The sequence below is a fragment of the Bicyclus anynana genome, chromosome 6, assembly GCF_947172395.1.
Source record: "Bicyclus anynana chromosome 6, ilBicAnyn1.1, whole genome shotgun sequence".
In the NCBI taxonomy this organism is placed as follows: domain Eukaryota; kingdom Metazoa; phylum Arthropoda; class Insecta; order Lepidoptera; family Nymphalidae; genus Bicyclus; species Bicyclus anynana.
The window spans coordinates 13,712,467-13,733,061 of NC_069088.1; the positions used below are offsets into that span (position 1 = coordinate 13,712,467).

General features: G+C 36.9%; 2 protein-coding genes across 4 annotated transcripts in view; both read left to right on the forward strand.

Moving 5' to 3' along the window:
* Positions 1 to 6,055, forward strand: part of LOC112056135 (eukaryotic translation initiation factor 5B) — a 30,387-nt gene extending 24,332 nt beyond the window's left edge. Inside the window, exon 18 of the mRNA XM_052882051.1 lies at positions 3,800 to 6,055. Within this exon, the coding sequence (XP_052738011.1) occupies positions 3,800 to 3,907 (108 nt within the window). The 3' untranslated portion in view covers positions 3,908 to 6,055. The remainder of the gene's footprint in view (positions 1 to 3,799) is intronic.
* Positions 6,056 to 11,189: 5,134 nt separating this feature from the next.
* Positions 11,190 to 20,595, forward strand: part of LOC112050724 (protein sprouty) — a 58,554-nt gene continuing 49,148 nt past the window's right edge. The window contains exon 1 of one of the 3 annotated variants that reach the window (XM_052882057.1): positions 11,190 to 11,327. The gene's annotated coding sequence lies outside the window, so the exon portion shown is untranslated. Of the gene's footprint in view, positions 11,328 to 14,185; positions 14,602 to 20,595 lie in introns of those variants that run through there. The other 2 variants (XM_052882056.1, XM_052882055.1) reach the window with 2 other exon arrangements.

A 20,595-nucleotide genomic window follows, 5' to 3' on the forward strand; every position in this document is an offset into this window, starting at 1 on the left:
ACGTATTTCGTAAGAGAGCCGTGATAGCCCAGTGGATATAGCCTCTGTCTCTGATTCCGGAGGGTGGGCGTTCGAATCCGTTCCGGGGCATGCACTTTTCAGTTGTGTACATTTTAAGAAATTAAAATATCACGTGTCTCAAACGGTGGAGGAAAAACATCGTGAGGAAATCTGCATACCAGAGAATTTTCTTGATTCACAGAGTGTGTGAAGTTTGCCAATCCGCATTGGGCCAGTGTTGGTGGACTATTGGCCTTACCCCTCCTATACTGAGAGGAGACTTGAGTTGAGCAGTGAGCCGAAGGGTTGATAATGATGATACGTATATTAATTAATTGGTGAACTCTAACCAGTGGACTGATTCGTTGTTCCACTGGCTTAGTGCTTTAGTGGCATCAGATTATGAGGATTAGAATTCTGTGTCGGACTATCAATCAATCAATCAATCAATCAATTTATTTCTTTGCAGATACATGCATTATTTATACAGGTGGTCGGTAGATGTAGATGGTAAATGTATCTTGCCAATTAGGCATGCAAATTATTTATTAAGTATTTAATGATTCAAAAGACAATTTCACCATTTAAAATTTACATCTTTACAATTAAAATATGTATGAAAATAACAATAATATCAACTTAAATACTCATTTAACTTTGAAATAAATTTTGAGCTTTCTTTCTAAAAACGAATTTCCAATAAAAGTCCAGAGTTGACACCCAGGTTCCACGGTAACATTCAATAATTCACCCTATACGCATCTATAGATTCGATATTTTAATATTCATCATCGCATCATAAATACTCTAGCGGAAACATATTACGTACAACGAAAATATGATAATACCAGTTTAAAATTTACAATTCAATTAGTCAACAAGTACGTATAAAATCCAAGTGAGATAAACTTGCACACAAGCGCATAAACCTGCACACTAGCGCATAAGAAGGCTTAGCTTTGTGTATTCACATGCAACAGTAGCGTCACGACATGAGGTCATGTGCACACAACGATCGCTTAGTCTTGAGCACTATACTCTGTCCAAGCATTTATTTTAATATTGACATCTGTCAAAACGTCTTCATTCATCACAAGTTTCACCACCTTCTGCTGGCGTATTCACTATTTTAGTCCTTATTATCAACCTATTAAAATAAACATCAAAACAATTTACACTGTATGATGTACCAATAAGCACCGGATGACATTTGTTACATAGAATCTCAGTTTTGTTTAAGTCAACTAGCATAGTCAAAGATAGTGAATTAGTCCCCTGTTATAAGTCGGATAGATTTCTCACACAATTTGTCTTTGTCATTTGACACAAAGAAAGAAAGCGACAAAACTTGCATTATTATAAAACTTATCGATTTACTTAGTATCCTTTACATTGATATACATCATCATTGGGGGTATGTACTATTGGTACTAAAGAAAGAAAAGAAAAGAAATAAAGAAAGAAAAAAACAAAATTGTGCCTCACTACATAAGTTCCTACATCAAAATATGAAAACTATATCCAGGCGGTACTGATATAAAATGAAGAGAAATAGATATAAGAAGGACTCTAATTTACGATAATAACTAATGGAATAGATATGTGAAGGATTCTAATTTACGATAATACCCAATGGTCGCATTATTGTGGGGATTGACATATTTTCCAGCTGTGGGAATCGAACCCACGTTCTTGGATGCAGAAGTAAGGGTCACTACCCACTGCGTCACTTGTTCATCAAATAATAGTTACCGTAATGATGATTCAATTCATTAAACCGTGCAATTCGTCAAAGCTCTTGTTACGATATCTAGCATTAGCATCGGATTTTTTATTGACTTTTTACTCCCACAGTAAAAAACATGAATTTTTTTCGCTATTTTTCACTAATTGGGTCATATTGTGCCTGTTGTCCTTTGAGACTAATCGAACTTCGAATTGAGTTTTGATCCACAGGCCATGTTAAAAGTTTGCAATAGCTAAGACCGAGTATACGAATCGCTGTTGCTAACACACACACGCGCATTCGCCATGGCATGCAGTGCGCACAGCACACAGCTACATTGACCGGGTCAAATCTTCAGAGCTCCATTGATATTTTCGCAACGCGGGCTTCATTGATGAAATATGGCAACCTCGCTGCACGCTCGTCATTCAGAAGCGTTGCTTTATGTAATCTCTCATTGTTTCCATTTGTGTTTACGTGCAATTCATCATGAGCTCGACGAAAAGTACGTTTCGTGGAAATCTGTGAATGGTTTTCTGTTTTTTTTTTTTTTTTTTTTTTTTTTTTTTTCTCAAAGATTTATTATTCTTTGAATATTTATTACTTATATACTTTGATTTTTCATTTTTTTTTTTTCTCAAAGATTTATTATTCTTTGAATATTTATTGCGTTACTCTGTTAAAGTAGAATTTTATGCGTGTGTTACTTTTCTCTCATGTTATTCATATTTTGCAATTTTATTAAATAAAGTAGGGATAAAAATTTAATTTCAATTTGAATGGCCAATATATATTTGTTGTTGATATTTATACACTATTTAAAATAATGATTATAAGTCACATATATTATACACATCACAGTAAATACATTTTAAAAATCGGCAGCATTGAACCTGTAATAAAATCCCAAATGTAACAATTTTTTTAGAGTAAATAAAATATGTCATAAACCAAGCTACCTAGCCAAAATTGTTGCTCATAAATATTCTGTTTTATTAATTAATACAAAAGTATGATTTTAATTAAATGTTAATTGACTGAATAACATTAATTTCAAAACGTTTGTTAAAATATTCATTTATCATTTCTGTTCCATCAACCGAACAGAAATGTTATACATAAAATATTGTGCTGTAATATTTTCCCGGACTCACCCATATCGAATTTAGCTACATCCTTGACATGGAATTATATTTCCCGTTCATTCAATGACGTCATAGTTGAGGGGCTGGTGCAGCGGAGGGGTGTCAGGTCATGACCCAGTTGCTGCTTGCACAACCTGATCTATTTTCCCAGTGACGTCATCCCCTCATTCAACCCCGGGAAGCTGAATCGATGCGCCGAAACTGGGTCGACCTGAATGGAAACCCCTGTACATTCATGGAAGCTATTTATAGCTGAACAAATACCCCGGCGTTATAAATGCGAACACTTACAAGAATATTCCTTTGTTAGAGATTTTTTTTCAATAGTACTCCAACTATATTTTTTTAGATGAAGTAATATATTACTTAGTCGTAAAGAAAAATAATTATCATACATAGTTGAATGGTAGAAACTTTATAAAGATATGGAAATCAATGCTAGCACAGAAAACATATGTATAGGAAATACAAGTAGTCTAAACATAGTTAACTTACGAACCTCATGAAATTCATGTCATGCTTAGGATAGATTTTGGCCCAATAGAGATTATTTGACTTCTTATGTACCCGTGTTTAATGAAGGAAAAATATGATACTCAATTGACATTCTGTTATAATTGCCAGTAGTCAAAATTGAGCTATTCACAATTTAAAATAATATTCTGAAATATCGATCTTTTTAAAATACATATACATAGAATACATATTATAATATAAATAATGTTATTTTGTACAAACTTTGGTAGTAATTAAGATACTGATAATATTAAATGATAATTGATTGCAAAATTTAAGCGTGTTTGAGTAGAAAACATAACTTATTTCTAAGCTAACAATGGACACTGAGGTGTTACGAAAGAATATTTAAATATGCTACAGTTTTTGTAATGTTTCAGTAGCTTTGCTCATCAAAATGTCTTTGTTTCAGATATCGCGCGCAAGTATCGACGCTTGCAAGGATTACTTCAGGGACGATCTCATCAAAACTGATTGGCAATTGATGGTCGAGCTGAAAAAGCTCTTCCAAATACTCTAAAATTGAAATTATACAATATTATAACACCTTGAATGTATGTAGTGTCTCGTTGTTTGTAACAGTATGTTACATGTGATTTTTTACTTGCTTTTTTTATAAAGCTCTCATCCTAAAAGCAACTTCTGTGGTGCGAAGATTTTTATCATATAATATCCTCCTGGTCGGTTCTCCAGGTGTCTGGTCTGTTCCATCTAATCTGATTCCTCTTAATATCATCCTATCATTGTTGGCGTCAAATTTAATCAAGTGGAAACGTGTAGTGTCCTGGAAGAATGCCCCTTTTAAAAAAAACAGTTTATATCCTGTAGATTTAGGTAAATAAGTTTGGTTGAAAGTATAAATCACATAAAAGGAGATGGTCCAAAATTGTATGTAGACCAGGATCAGTCATTGTACCCTGGCGGAAATAAAGGAAAATATTTTTTTAAAATTTTTGGTTGTACAAAATCTATGAATTTACTTTAATTCTTTCGAAATAATATTCATTCTCTCCCAAGGAATGCAACACTAATATGGGTTTGATGACGTTTTCAATGCAGTAGTCTATTAGACATTTGCTGTCAACTCTCATGTTATAGTTATGGGCGCCATCTTGATATAACTCAAAAACTTGGGTTTTAGTTTTGTTTATTTCTTTTTATTTAGTTAGATTTATTCACTTATTTAGAGTTTAATAAAATCCTTGTATTTTTAAAATTTTAATGATACGGGGTACAAGAGCGGACCTGAAATGGGCCATCTCCTTTTAATATTTTATAAATGTATTGTCAAATCACACTACAGAAGTAACAGCATAGTGTAGTGTAAGGTCTTGAAGCGTGGTTACTGGTTTTTCTGAACTGTTTGTGTTTAATAAAAAATGACTACTTATTTGATATTAGTATATTCTATATTGCAGCTTCCTTGATGATGATGATCAGGGCCTTATGGTTTCGGCTTTATGCTTCACCTTGCTAATTTGCCATATTACTCGTAGTTTATCTTAAGTTCTAAACCTGCGGGGGTATTTTCAATAGGGCACTTTTCTTTCACACACATTTATTTATATGATAATTTTTGCTACTAAATTATGTACCTATGTTAATTCGACAACCATACGCATCATAGAATCTCGTATCCGTATTATTAAAAGGATACAACCATATTTTACGTCCATATAGATATTTAGTGGTACGTTTCGTGCTATTCATTTGGTGTTTCAACCTCGAGAATGAAAATTGGTATTGAAACCTCCTACGCTCTCGTTAACATGTGTAAATAGTCCATTAGAAATTCTATTTATTGAAACTAACAAAGCGCGTTTTATTTTCAACCTTTTGGTATCTTTTATTAGGTCTCGGATTTGTCTATGTACGAAATATAAAAATCTTTTGTCAAATGTCTTTATTATACATTATGTAATTGAATTATTTGTAAATATTACAGATGAATTATTTGATATGTTTTTTTTTTATTTAGTGTACATATATAGAGTGGCAACACCGGGTGATTTATTCTTTTTTTTTAATTAATGACCTCTTAAATGAGGATGCAATACAAGATCTCGGATTTATTATTCTTTCAATGAACGTGGATAGAAGTAATAAAGAAAATGTGAGAAACTTCAAACAAATATTTTATCTTATTTCCGAATATTTCTATTGTTTAATCATTTTAAAATTTCTAATACTCGTTAAAAGGCAACTGTGTACGTACAATTAAAACTAACATTTTAAATAAATAGGCATGTAATTTAAAATCATAGAAATATGGAATGTGTTAATTATATTAATTGTAGCTATTCCTTTAAATTATTCTTTCTCAATTATCATATACGAGTATCTTAATCGAGATCTTTAGATATCTAGTTTCATCCCAATTATTGTTACGATTTTACGGCACCTAGTGTAAAGTAAAAAATCATATTAATCGTCCTTGTGTATTTATATTTTAAAACATTTCGTTTATTATATTTGTTAAAAATGTAAATGTTGTCTTGTCTAATTGAATTGTCACAATTATTAATACATGAGTCCGAAATAAAGATACAGAAGGTTGTATTTTTTGTAGGTATTATCCTGTTTTTTAAATGCTTTGTATTATATAGATGGAATCGGACATATTCTTATATTGAAGAAATTTTAATAATAATAAATTACTAAATATATACTTTGATTTTTCATTTATATATAACCTAACCTTATTCCATTATATTATTTATTTATCTACTTACAGTTCGTTTCACTCTTAAAAGTTTGCCACGATTTACAATAATAGTACGTATTATGAACGTCATACAGGCGACAGTCATCGTACGCATGCTATTTGAAAAACACTTTAGTAACTATTTGTAAATATTCTACCACCGGTTCGGAAGAAAATGAAAAATGAAAAATTGAAAAATGGAAGGCAGATCGGTTCGGTCTGCGATTGTAGGTATCTATACTGGTTTTACGTTGGAATCTATTCTTGTCTGTCCTATTTCAAATAATTGCAATCAGATAACTGGATATATTCAGATGGGCTTATCCTGTGTTGGCACAAGGAGATTGAACTGGCTCACGCGGACAAGGTTAGTTTACTTACAACTAGCGGACGCCCGCGACTTCGTCTTCGTGGAAATCAATGATAACTTTCAAGCCCTATTTCACCACTTTAGGGGTTGAATTTAAAACATTTTTGAATCACAATATATTTCGTATTTTTTTTATGATTTATGAACAAATTTTTAAAACTTTAACTTTTAAAATGAAGGACTTTCCATACAAACTTTCAAGCCCTATTTCACCCTCTTCTTATTTTATTTTCGCAATAAAAAGTATCCTGTAACCTTCTCCATATTATGGTCGCAAACCGAGCAAAAGTTTTATTTGAATTTATTCAGTAGTTTCAGAGTGATGCCCGAATTTTAATTTACACAATATTGCTTTGTTAAAACGAGCGTAGGTGGATTTACGAGACAGAGGTCCTGGGTTCGATCATCGGCTGGGCCGATTGGGATTTTCTTATTAATGGTCCAGGTCTGGCTGGTGGGAGGCTTCGGTCGTGGCTAGTTACCACTCTACCGGCAAAGATGTACCGCCGAGCGATTTAGCGTTCCGGTACGATGTTGTGTATAACGAAAGCGGTGTAGATGTTCCGCTTCCATCTTAGATTGCATCATCACTTACCATCAGGTCAAATTGTACCTAATGAAAGGCTAACTTGGGAAGAATAAAAAAAAATCTAACGTGCTATTAAGAAAGAAAGAAAGAAAGAATAAAAAATATTTTTATTTGGTCAGTAAAAACTTAAAAGTAAGCTTCTAAATTATATAAGAAAAAGAAAAGCGCAGTGACCAAATTCTACTAATATTATAAACGCGAAACTTTGTATGGATGTTTCGATGTTTGTTACTCTTTAAAGCCGCTACCAGTGAAGCGATTTGGCTAATGGAAATGGATTTTACTCTGGATTAACACATAGGGTACTTTTTATCCCCAAAAAATCCATGGATTCCCGAGATCTGCGAAAACTTTAGTGATATGAATGTTTGTTACTCTTTCACGCCTCGACTACTTAACCAAATTATCTGAAATTTGGTAATGACATATATTATAGCATGGATTAATACCTATGCTACTTTTTATCCAGGTAAAATCCATGGTTCCCAAAGGATTTGTGTTAAACTAAATTCCACGCGGACAAAGTAGCGGGCGTCCACTAGTAATAGCATAAAGCTGTAACTTTCAGTGGAAACCTTTATAGACATTTTTGCTATTAGGTAAGTATACCTCGTATCGTACTACCTGGACGGACGGAGAGGCAAAACTATAAGGCTTCCTTGTAGTCTACGGAACCCTAAAACGGCACGAAGGTAAGGAGCAAAGCAAAGTTGAAGTTCGAACCTCTGCACCTCTCTACCAATAACTTATTTTTTCTTGCAAATGGATTAATGGATGCTAAGTGCTAATGGATCATTAATGAAAGAAAAGAAAACATTAGTAACATTAGTTGTTTTTATTTTTGTTTTTCTGCAATTTGAACAAGCATGGCGTTAATTAAATAGGAAAGACTAGTTATGATTATTAAACTAAGTACTCGTTTAAATTTAACGAACTTTAAAATAAACCGTGTCTATACAAAGCCTGCTTGCTTGGTTACTCAAAATTCAGGCTTTTGGTTTCACCTACAATGAAATTATAAGGAGTCGAAAATGGCTTTAATTGCTGCGAGAAAAGTATAGTACGGCCGTGCCGCTGTTTTTGCTCGTCTTGCGAGGGCACTGCTGTGCCCCCAGATACCTACAGTTCTTATGTAGGTAACTAGTGGATAGCCTATCTGGTTTTGGATCACGAGGTTCTGGGTTCAAATCCTGGTCCGGTTTATGAGATTTTGAGGTTTTCTTTCTTCTAAGAAATTCGGTTACAATTCTCAGCCCTGAGTTGGGGATTTGGTGGTTACAACCCTATGCCTCGGAGAGCACGTTAAGTGATCATTAATGAATTTAACATAATCACATATTCACGGTTTCACCTGCGTAGTTCCCGTTCATGTGAGAATATAGAGGTAAGATAACCTATGACATTCACAAATAACGTAGCTTACTATTGGTACAAGAATTTTTAAAATCGGTTCAGTAGATTCAGAGATTACCCCCTATTCATTATCAATCCATATTCGGCTCATTGCTGAGTTCAAGTCTTCTCTCAGAATGAGAGGGTTTAGGCCAAATGGTCCACCACGCTGACCCTATGCGGATTTGCAGACTTTACACACGCAGACATTTAAGAAAATTCTCAGCTATACAGGTTTCCTCACGATGTTTTTCCACTTTTATTTTTCTTTTTTTTTAAAGAATATTTGCCATATTTTTTATAATATGACCAATATTCTCGTTCCCCTCCAACTAGTCGGGAAAGACTGTGCTAGGAGTGGGTACGACAATAGGCCAACGGGGTGAGGATTGAACCACCACCCCTCGGTGATGAGTCCAACCGCTCTTACCGTTGAGCTATTGAGACACTTAGCTATAAAGTTGGAGGTGCTTGCCCATGACCGGATTCGAACCCTCCGGAATTGGAGGCAGAAGTCATATCCACTGGGCTATCACGTTTATTTCCCTCTACAGCTTACCTCAGTTTCGTCGTCATCAACCCATATTCGGCTCACTGCTGAGCTCGAGTCTCCTCTCAGAATGAGAGGGTTAGGCCAATAGTCCACCACGCTGGCCCAATGCGGATTGGCAGACTTCACACACGCAGAGAATTAAGATAATTCTCTGGTATGCAGGTTTCCTCACGATGTTTTCCTTCACGGATTGAGACACGTGATATTTAATTTCTTAAAATGCACACAACTGAAAAGTTGGAGGTGCATGCCCCGGACCGGATTCGAACCCACACCCTCCGGAATTAGAGGCAGAGGTCATATCCACTGGGCTATCATGGCTCTGTTTACCTCTTATAGCTCAGTTTACCTCTTTATAATATTAGGTCTAAAAGAATTCTCAACAGAGAAGGAATACGTAAGTTGTAGGTAGGTATTTTACACACAAGATCTCATGTCAGAGAATACTTGACATTGTCAGTTGATGCAATATGTCTACCTACTCAGTACTCACTCTTAGCTCAAGACAAGAGGTATTGAGTCACTGAGTGACATTTCCCGCTGATCAAGAATTGGGTCATACAGGTAATATCTTCATTACGTAGGATATTTTTTTAATTAATTATTCGGAAGGCAACGTTGTATACAAAAAACTTAACTTAAACATAGCATGCGTTAAAAAATAATATGCTACATTGTACACCCCACTTACAGGCTAACACAACATGCGTTTAATTTTAGACAATTCTTAATTTACCATTAAAAAATAAAAGAAATAAAAAAAAAATGTAATAACAATAATATTAATGGGAATTAACAATAATAAATTACATTATGAACAAAAACACAATGTTTTTAAAGTAGGTACATTATATCGACATAATATGTTTTTAATTTTACTTCTGAATTAGAACAGCTATTGAAAATATCCAGATTTGCTATTTTAAAAATATTATTATACGATCTCACTATTATTTCAATAGGAGCGTTTCTCATTAAAGGTATTCTTTACTGATAAGGAGTTTTCTTTAAATGCCTTTTTGTTTTAGTTGTTTCTGATTAGTTTATTTACCTTCGAATCATGTGGTCCTGGGTTGAAACTTGCCAGACTATGAACGAGCACGCAAGTCACCAGATGTTAAGTGATTACATAGCCTGATCCAGGATTCGAACCCAAGGCATCATCATCATCATCACTAGCAACCCATTTTCGGCTCACTGTTAGCACGAGTCTTCTCTTAGAATGAAAGGGGTTAGACCAATAGTCCACCACGATGGCCCAATGCGGATTGGCAGGTTATAACTTTATATAACTGTAGTTTTACCAAGTTGGATTAAAATCGATTGCACATACACGTGGATGCTTTTTATAAATTCTTGTACATATATTTTGACGGCCTCCGTGGCGCAGTGGTATGCGGTGGATTTAATTACGGAGGTCCTGGGTTCGATCCCCGGCTAGGCCGATTGAGGTTTTCTTAATTGGTCTAGGTCTAGCTGGTGGGAGGCTTCGGCCGTGGCTAGTTACCACCTTACCGACAAAGACGTACCGCCAAGCGATTCAGCGTTCCGGTACGATGTCGTGTAGAAACCGAAAGGAGTGTGGATTTTCATCCTCCTCCTAACAAGTTAGCCCGCTTCCATCTTAGATTACATCATTACTTACCAGTAGGTGAGATTGTAGTCAAGGGCTAACTTGTAAAGAATAAAAAAAATATATTACTAAGTTCGTATAGGACACTCATATAAGCTATCATCTAGATGTAACCTTTGTACAGGCTAATGGAGCGTCACCTATATTGCTCTTGTTTTTAATCCATAATGGCCTCGTGAAGGACAGCAAGAGCTTGAGCCAATGCTAAACAAGCATAAACGTTGGTTGGGAGGAGCGAAGATACGTAGGTAGCATTTCACTTCCTCGTTCCTCATTTCGACCGATTAAAGAACATTAAGTAATAAAAATAAAGCTTCAAAATGACACACAGACACACAAATGATTATTTATTAATTTTACACAAATTAAAGTTGATTAATTTGGGTTGTTAGATGGGTTTCCGCTTGCATTTTCAGCTGCATTTTCGCTCGGTAACCATGGCAACTCGGTGTGCGTAGGCGGGAGGGTGGTGTTTTCAGGGTCTAGGTCACGCCCCGGTGTCCAGGGCGCATGCGCGGGCCGCCGGGTTCCAGTACAGCTCAAAAGTCCGTCGCAACCAGTTGATGGAAGTCCCATATCCGTGGTCCTTGGTTAAGTGTGTCACAGTCAAGTGAATATAAAAAAGTCCTCAGTGTGTGTTATTGGTTGTTAACTGTGTTAAGTGTCTATCAAAATCACTTGCAGTGGCAGTTAATTAAGGTAACTACCATTTTCAAAATCTAGGTCACAAGGCGCAGTTGAAAATTTTGAAAATTTATCACCTTTACAGGTACCTACACTTTCAATTTATTTCAGATATCTAATAATTAATCATTTTATTTCAGTGATGGTCCTGAAAACAGGTTTTCTTGAATTAATTAGGTAGGCTTAGAATTTCAAACAATTTCATTAAATGACTTAATTTTTCAAGTATTGACAAGAAATGAAGCCTTAAATGCTATTTACTCGTATATCATCAGCAATCCTCTTAAATTGATTTAAATAAAAAAGAACTTACTTACCTTTGAATACCTTGTAATATTAAAATATAATAAATTACGTAATAGTAAAAAACATACTGTTTACTAAAATATTTGCACTAATTGCAAGTGATTCAATGTTTAATATCCAGCCGAGGGAATCCATCCTCCGTCTAAACGTATATCCTTACAAAATTAAGATATAGGCTTCTACTCAACATAATTTCTAATGAAACAACAAGTACTGATAAGTACTGATAGAGTCACCACAAACGGACAGACCTGACATTTCAAAAGTGATAAAATTGAACTTTTGAAACGTCAGTTGACTATTTGTAAAGATTCTACCACCGGTTCGGAAGGCAGGTTCTGCTGAGAAGAAACGACAAGAAACTCAACACAATAATTGCTCTTTATATAAAAATTCATACAGTATTATAATCTACAATTGATAACAACCAGCAACCGGCGGTCTGAGCTCCAGAGTGAGGAACCTCCTCACAATACGCGCTGTCTCAAGAATCACTTTCTGTATCCCGACTCTTGATCCAACAGTTAAGTGAAAGCTTCTTAAGGTGTTGGTCGAAGATAATGAGTATTACTTCGTCTTGCCTCTAGTAATACTCATAAAATAATTTTGTTAGTTTGCGATTATTTCCTTCAAAATAAAAAAAAAATAACCGCGCTCGTGGTTAGACAACAGAAATGCAGGGGTTTTAATTTGCAACTTTGTAACCTTCCCATTTCAATAGATTACGCTCGAATCAGTTAGATTTTCTAAATGCATTAGTGCGTTGCGTGCTTTGGAGGGGCCCTGTATCAAAATTAGTTAAGGGGCCCACTAGATGAGCGGCAAACTCTTTTACCGCAAAGTAAAATTGGTACCTACTAAAATGTTCGTGTAATATAAATACTACACAAGATGTAATGTTTCTTGTGTGGGTTCGAGTGTAGGAACATTGAAATATTGTGGTTTCATCATCAACATCATCATATCAGCCGATGGACGTCCACTGCAGGACATAGGCCTTTTGTAAGGACTTCCAAACATCACGATACTGAGCCACCTGCATCCAGCGAATCCCTGCGACTCGCTTGATGTCGTCAGTCCACCTGGTGGGAGGTCGGCCAACACTGCGCTTACTCGTGCGGGGTCGCCATTCCAGCACTTTGGGATCCCAACGTCCATCGGCTCTTCGAACTATGTGCCCCGTCCATTGCCACTTCAGCTTCGCAACTCGTTGAACTATGTCGGTGACTTTGGTTCTTCTGCGGATCTCCTCATTTCTGATTCGATCTCGCAAACATACTCCTAACATAGCTCGTTCCATCGCCCGCTGTGTGACTCTGAGCCTTCTTATGAGGCCCATATTGTGGTTTACATTTAACTAATTTTTGCTCCATACTTAAAGGGCCCCTGTTGTTCGGGGGCCCCGTATCTTTGATACGGCTGATACGGCGATAAATACGCCCCTGAAATGCACACTTTTTAGTTATAGTATATAACTAATCCACCTTCTTCACTTCCCTTATCCGTCATGCATGCATGGTTGAGTATTTCTAAAGTTATTTAATTTTGGGTTGACCTATTGAGGACTATACTTGATTGAGTTAAGTACTTGACAGCATAAAAGTTTCCTCCCCCGGACTTGCTCGAGTAAATACCAAAATTCTCCCTTTGGATCCCCATCTATAAGAATTTGTCTTTTTTATTTATAGCATAATTAGAATTGTGAGCTGTGATAGCCAGTGGATATGACCTCTGCCTCCGATTCCGGAGGGTGTGGGTTCAAATCCGGTCCGGGACATGCACTTTACAGTTGTGTGCATTTTAAGAAATTAAGTATCAAGTGTTTCAAACTGTGAAGGAAAAACATCGTGAGAAAACCTGCATACAAGAAAGATTTTTTGATTCTCTTCGTGTATGAAGTCTGCCAATCCGCATTGGGCCAGCGTGATGGACTATTGGCCTAACCACTCTCATTCTGATAAAAAAGTAACGTAATTAGAATTACTTTACAACCAAATAATAATAATAATAATAATTTTCTTTATTTATGGCTACAAAGGCCCATTGGTTAGTTACAATCTTAAAAGTTATGTTAGTAGGTACACAAATTACATTTAAGAAAATAAAAATGAATAATAAAGTATCTCACCGCACCAAAACAGAAATAAATTTCTGCAGGATTGGCGAGTCAGTCTTGCTTGCTAACATGTTCAAGATCCTATTGGGGCTCGCCCGCAGTCTTGCTAGGAGGGATGACTTCCGTTTTCTAATTAAATCTTATAATAAGTAGCATTCTAATAATTAGTAATCGAATCAGTAAATGCAATATAAATATTATAGTATGCATTATGAAAATGAATGAATGAATAAAATAATCTACTAAAGCGCGACGCGATCGCTATTTATGTAATAGTAATAAACACGGGTACAATAGTTCACATAGTGAACTAATAGTGTAGTCACCGTTAGACAAGGTCGGTCCAGCGCTTCCTGCCAGCAGTTTCAGTTGGTTTTCGGCCACGTGTCGCCGGTCGTTCATTTATGTGCGCGAGTGAATGAGTAGCACGCAGCCAGTCGGCTTGCGATCGGCCAACGGCACGCCGAGCGCTGCCGTGGCGCTACGTAACCGGTAACCGGCAACCCACGGCAACCCACGGCAAACCACGGCAACCCGCGACCAGTCATACAGACTTGACAGTTGACACTACCAGTCGCTGTAGCATTTAGTCCTAATAACCGGAGGATACGGTGCGTTCACTATTTAGAACATTTCGTTACCGCAACCTTGACGGCTTCATTCACTGTCGTTTCTTATTGTTTCGCTAATTGGTGATAATTTTCATATGATCTAGAGTCGCACGCGATTAATGACTTATGTACGTTTTGTATGGTTCTCATGTATGTAATGCCCAAAGATTTAGGAAAAATCAACAACAGGTGCTTCGCAATGCTATGTAGTGCTATGTAATATAGCGTTCGACTTTCAACGTGCCTGGTGGAGATGGTGAGTGATAACAGATAGCATCTTTTAAGATTGCCTATATAAAAAAACTCAACGAGTTGCGAAGCTGAAGTGGCAATGGGCGGGGCACATAGTTCGAAGAGCCGATGGACGTTGGGGTCCCAAAGTGCTGGAATGGCGACCCCGCACTAGTAAGCGCAGTGTTGGCCGACCCCCCACCAGGTGGACTGACGACATCAAGCGAGTCGCAGGGATTCGCTGGATGCAGATGGCTCAGTATCGTGATGTTTGGAAGTCCCTACAAAAGGCCTATGTCCTGCAGTGGACGTCCATCGGCTGATATGATGATGATGATGATGATGATGATGATATAAAAAAAATGTAGAAATAATATTTCTTGTAAATCCCAAAAATAATGGGGAAAACATTATGGAAAACAGTTTACCCGACTAAGACGAAGCCATAAGGGTTATGATTTCAGCAGTCTATGTCAACGATGTTAATTTGTGTACTATACACATCTAATGTGTATAGTACATCATGAAAAATGAGGCCCTCAAAAGAGGAAATTTCCACTTCTTAATGATCAACGACGTTATTTAAACAAATAATACCTAAAAATCGTCTACAATGTCGAGTCGTGTGTTCAGGAAGTGTGAAAACTATGTAAACATTAATAAATAATAGAATTAAAGACAAAATTATGCATGTGTGCGCTCAGTGTTGTAGCCTATTGTTCGGATCACTTTTTGCGGTGATTTTGTAGGGACATAACCGATCTATAGTTTAAAATTATCATTGGTCTATGTAATGTATTTTCGTATTTACGCAATGAATATTCTTCCGTAGCTTTTACGCTATTCATGCGATTTTGCATAAGGACTCCAAGGAGTCGATTATTGCGTTACTAACAATGATTTATTCATTCATCGTTACAGTTGTTTTTAAACTTTTTATTAATAACTAAAACTGGTACAAAGTAATAGTCAGTAAAAAGTAATAACACGGTCGCAATGAATCCTTCTTTCTATATTTACAGTTACAGAATATATAGTCGTATACCAAGAAAATACTATAGACAGGAAATTAAAGTAGTTAGTAGGGCCGCGTCAGCTGTGGGCTAGCCGGTCCCGTTGCTCGTCGGTCTAACGCCGGCCACAGACGATCAAGTATACAGCGTTGTCTGCAGCACGCGTTATGGATGTGGGCATTGAATCGAACAAGTGTGAGTCGGATTCGCCCACTGGCTCATATAAACCCCCTGTTTTTTTTTGTTTTAATAATATGTAACTTACGCTAGCTTATACTAATAACAATACAAATCATGCCCACGTGAAATAGTGGCAAGAATACTGGCTGCATTTCCTCGCTGGACAGCTAGGATGATCCTTTGCGCAAAAAATGAGCCAGCACTTCTGTCACCAGTCGAAGCAACTAGGCGCGATATTAAAATACTAGTAGACGCCGCGCAGTTTCACCCGCGTGGTTTCCGTTCCCGTAAGAATACGGGGATAAAATATATCATTTAGCCTTCCTCGGTAAATGGGCTATCTAAAACTAAAAGAATTTTTCAAATCGGACAAGTAGTTCCTGAGATTAGCGCGTTCAAGCAACCAAACAAACAAACCAACTCTTCAGCTTTATAATATTAGTATAGATTATAGGTATGTTTTTTTCTTGTACAGCCTTGTTGCCTGAATAAATATAAATATTATTTATGCAGCCAACAATAAGTATACAATAATTAAATTAAAATAAATGAAAACTAATAATTATAAACAGTTTATTACTTAAATTTAAATTTTTAATAAATAAAATATTTATAACAAAAATAATCATAATTTGGTAAATTTTTAAAAATCGTAGATTCAGGTTACATATAGCGTACGAGTTCAGTCACAAAGAGTCCAGCGCCCCTAGCCAAGTGGCAAGTCATTTCTCTTTCTACGATCGCTAACGCTTCGAAAAGTAGAAAAGACAGATCTTGATCACGTGACCTGTCGATAGCGAATGTCATTCGCATACATCTTTCTAGTTTTCGAAGCGTTAGCGATCGTAGATAGAGAATCAACGTGCCAATTGGCTAGAGGGGCTGGTAATACTCGTAGTCTACTATACAGTTAGTCGCGCATCAGTCACACGGTTCTAATCGAGTTAGAGGAAGTGCACGTATCGCAGTTATCAGCAGAACAAGCGATCGTTGTGAGGCACCCGAACAAAGCGCGTGCCAAATGCCACCAACAAAAAACCACTCGGAAATACTACACCATTGATAAGATAAACTTCACAAAGGGCTACCAGAAACTTAGCCGTGTTTTAAAAGAATTACGCCCATTATTTACTTTAAAAGCCAATATGACAGGGCTTTTAGGATATTAAGACGGTTATCAATGTGGCGCCAGACGGTTTTTTCGATACATAAAGCGTTGAGAAGTTAAGGGCACACCTTTTTTAAAAAACGTTTAAATACTCCAAACCAACTAGGTTTTTCTCGAATAGCGTATGTTAGATCTCAGTGAAACAAAGTTGTTCGTACTTAGCATAATTTATCTATGAATTCGCTGCATGACATCGAATAAGCTGAACAGACACAAAAAGACAAAAATTCTAAAATTCTCTAGAACTATATATTTCATTTACATTCATCATCATTGGTCATATTACTTTATGACTGTCATTTTTTGTCAATAATTATTATTTATGTTACTAGCGGTCCCTCACAGTTTCTCCGGTGTATATCTCGTTGCCGTGGGAACACTGGCATATAATATAGCGTATGTTACTCGTTGATAATGTAGTTTTTAATCATTGAAAAAAATACATTTAAATCATTCAAACCTCGGCATGTCTAAGTGTAATTAGTGTCTTTATTGGAATGCCTTTGATTGTCAAACGTTTATGAGCTAAGAGATGTTCTGTCCCCAAAGTGCCTACTACAGGCCGTCAGGTTCTCTGATATGCTAGTAGCTGTTGCGTTCACCAAAACTACAACTAATTAAGGAGCTTATAACAAATGTACAATAAATAAAAGGATTGGACTATGTACGAACACTACAATCTGAAGAAAAAAACTATAGTGTTTTAAATGTCACTCAAAATACGAAGGGAATTATAAAAAGAAAATCTTAATAGGAAACGTAAAAAACCTTTTAACCATTACTTTTTACTATTGGCACAAATTAAATCAAATAAACATAATATTTACGTTAATATCAATTAGCTACTTAATATTTTGAATAATTGGGCGGGCCCTTAAAAGGTTAACATTGAAACATTTTATTTCGACATATTTCAACGTGTGGTCATGTAATACGACTGCCTGCGGTCATGTGGTATTAAATCGAAATGCCTAATTTAGCTACAGTCGGTAGGCAGTAGGCACCTACATAAACTGTAATGTTGTGCTTTTTATTCTTAAATCCTTTAATCTAATACGCACTGGCGTGCAAACTACCCAGATACTAAAAATTATCCAGAGGAATCATCACAAACATCATTGGAAAAGGAATTCATCCATCATTCATTATGTTTCAATCATCATCATTGACAGCCGATGGACGTCCACTGCTGGACATAGTCCTCTTGCATGAACTTCCAAACACAACGGTCTCGAGCCGCCAGCATCCAGCGGCTCCCTGCAATCCGCTTGATGTCCTCGGTCCACCTAGTGGGGGTTAGACCAGCACTGTGTTTTTCGGTGCGGGGTCGCCATTCTAGCACTTTGGGACCCTCTCTTTCTTGAAATTGAACCTACCTAACTGGCCTGTATGTCCTTGGTGTATTATCATCTTCATCATCCATCATCATCATGTCAACCGATGGACGTCCACTGCAGGACATAGGCCTTTAGTAGGGATTTCCAAACATCACGATACTGAGCCGCCTGCATCCAGCGAATACCTGCGACTTGCTTGATGTCCTCAGTCTCTGCCGGAGATTCTTAACATCCCTTGCCCCGCCGTTACCGTAACCGCTGCCAGAGCCAGGTATAGCGGGGCTGGCGGGGACTAGGGGCTGGGTTTTGTTTTTTGGTCCATCTACAAAAGGATACTGACCACGCTGGGCGTGCGGGTTGTTTAGCGCAGGGCCAGATTTCTCGCACCGGTGTCGCTGCTGTATAATGTGTTCTTGGTGTATAATATATTATTATACTCGTCTACAAAGAGCGCAGAGTCCTCAACAGTCATTACTGTAGCGGTAAGTAAGAGATTATGATTGTGAGCATTACACAATCATAATCTCTTACTCATGTTAACTTTTGTTGAGGAACTCTATAAGTAGAGTTCTTCAGCAAAAGTCATTGAGGTCATTCAGTCTCTGCCATATTCATGTAATTTAAAACCAAGGCTACCTACAAGTATTAACTGCGTATATCCAAACACGACGTTTCGCAGAATTCCAATTCGCGAAACGTCGTGTTTGAAAAAGCGTTGTTGTACGCAGTACGCACAGTCGGCTGTCATAACTGAGCAAGTGTTGGATCTGATTTATAAACATTTCATCGTCAATGATACATCTGTACTACAACTTATCACTTTTATTGCTACTACAGAACGCATACAAAAAACCTTTAGGTTATTGTACATTTCCTGTTTTTAATGTTGTACTGGCCTATCACTGCTCTTGGAGAGCCCAGTGGATATGACCTTTGTCTCCGTTTACGGAGGCATACACCTCCAACTTTTCAGTTGTGTGCATTTTAAGAAATTAATCATAACGAGTCTCAAACTGTGAAGGAAAAACATCGTGAGGAAACCAGAGAATTTTCTTTATTATCTACGTGTGTGAAGTCTGCCAATTTGCATTGGGCCAGCGTGGTGGACTATTGACCTAACCCCTCTCATTTCGAGAGGAGACTCGTGCAGTGAGACGAATATGGGTTGGTAATGATGAATGTGGTACATTTCCAATCCCATGAGTATCTCTGTATTAAAACAGTGAAAGAGGAAATTCAACAGTGCAGCAGTTTATAAACTGCGATTGGAACAGCATCCCAATCCACTGGCAGTTCAGCTCACTATACCAGACTATCTTAAACGCCTGAAAAGAAAAAGAATCTTGGAGCTGGATGTGTAATATATATGTGTCCAGTTTATAATACGCCAAATTTGTGACGTCACTAACACACTTGATGTACTAAACGTCGAACTAATTATTGTTAACTAATATTTTTGACAAACACTCCATTTGTATGGGATTTAATAAAGTGACGTCATAAAACAGTTGAAATATAGACTGTCATGACCGTCAGGCGTTTTGGCTCGTATTGTCAAAAACATAGAATAGACATCGCTAAAAGCTAACGCTTTAAAATTTTCATGTAATTACGTCTCAAAAAAATATGAAAAAAATATTCAGTTTAGTTAATTGAACGATAATGAACTATTTCAGACCATTTAAAAAAAGTGTCAACTAGACTATTTCAAATGGAATATGGGCATGAAGAATCCATTGAGTCTGAATCGTGAGGTGACCGTTTGATAGCGTGGGGCGACGCGGGCGCGGGTCGGCTCGACCTCGTCAGATAAATCTATCAATGGAGCCGATAAGGGGACCGCGTGTCACGTAGCCGCAGGAAGTGCCCCGACTTCGCCTGCGCACTATCGCATCGGCGGGCGTGACCTCTGGCGCTGAGCAATTGTAACTGAGACATGCTGAGTTCGATTCCCGTGTCGGATCAGTTGATTTTGTAGTCCTTGCGGCACACCAGCAGTTATTTTTTAAGCGTCAGATAAAAACTTTTTTCAGCTTTACTTTTTACATTTAGGCGAATTATTTCCGTACCCTTATGTATTTCCAAAGTATTTATCCCCACTCTATAAGCATATAATTTATTTTGGAGTATATTATGATGCACATAATCAAATGCCTTTGTTAAGTCCATATACAGTGCACATACAGGTTCTTTTTATCTACATGGGTCATAACTTTATTTAGGAATTCAAATATAGCTAGATTAATAGTCTTAATCTTCCTAAAACCTACCTGTTCATCAGTGATATTTCTATTGCTTGCTAGCTGGTTGTTAAGATTGGT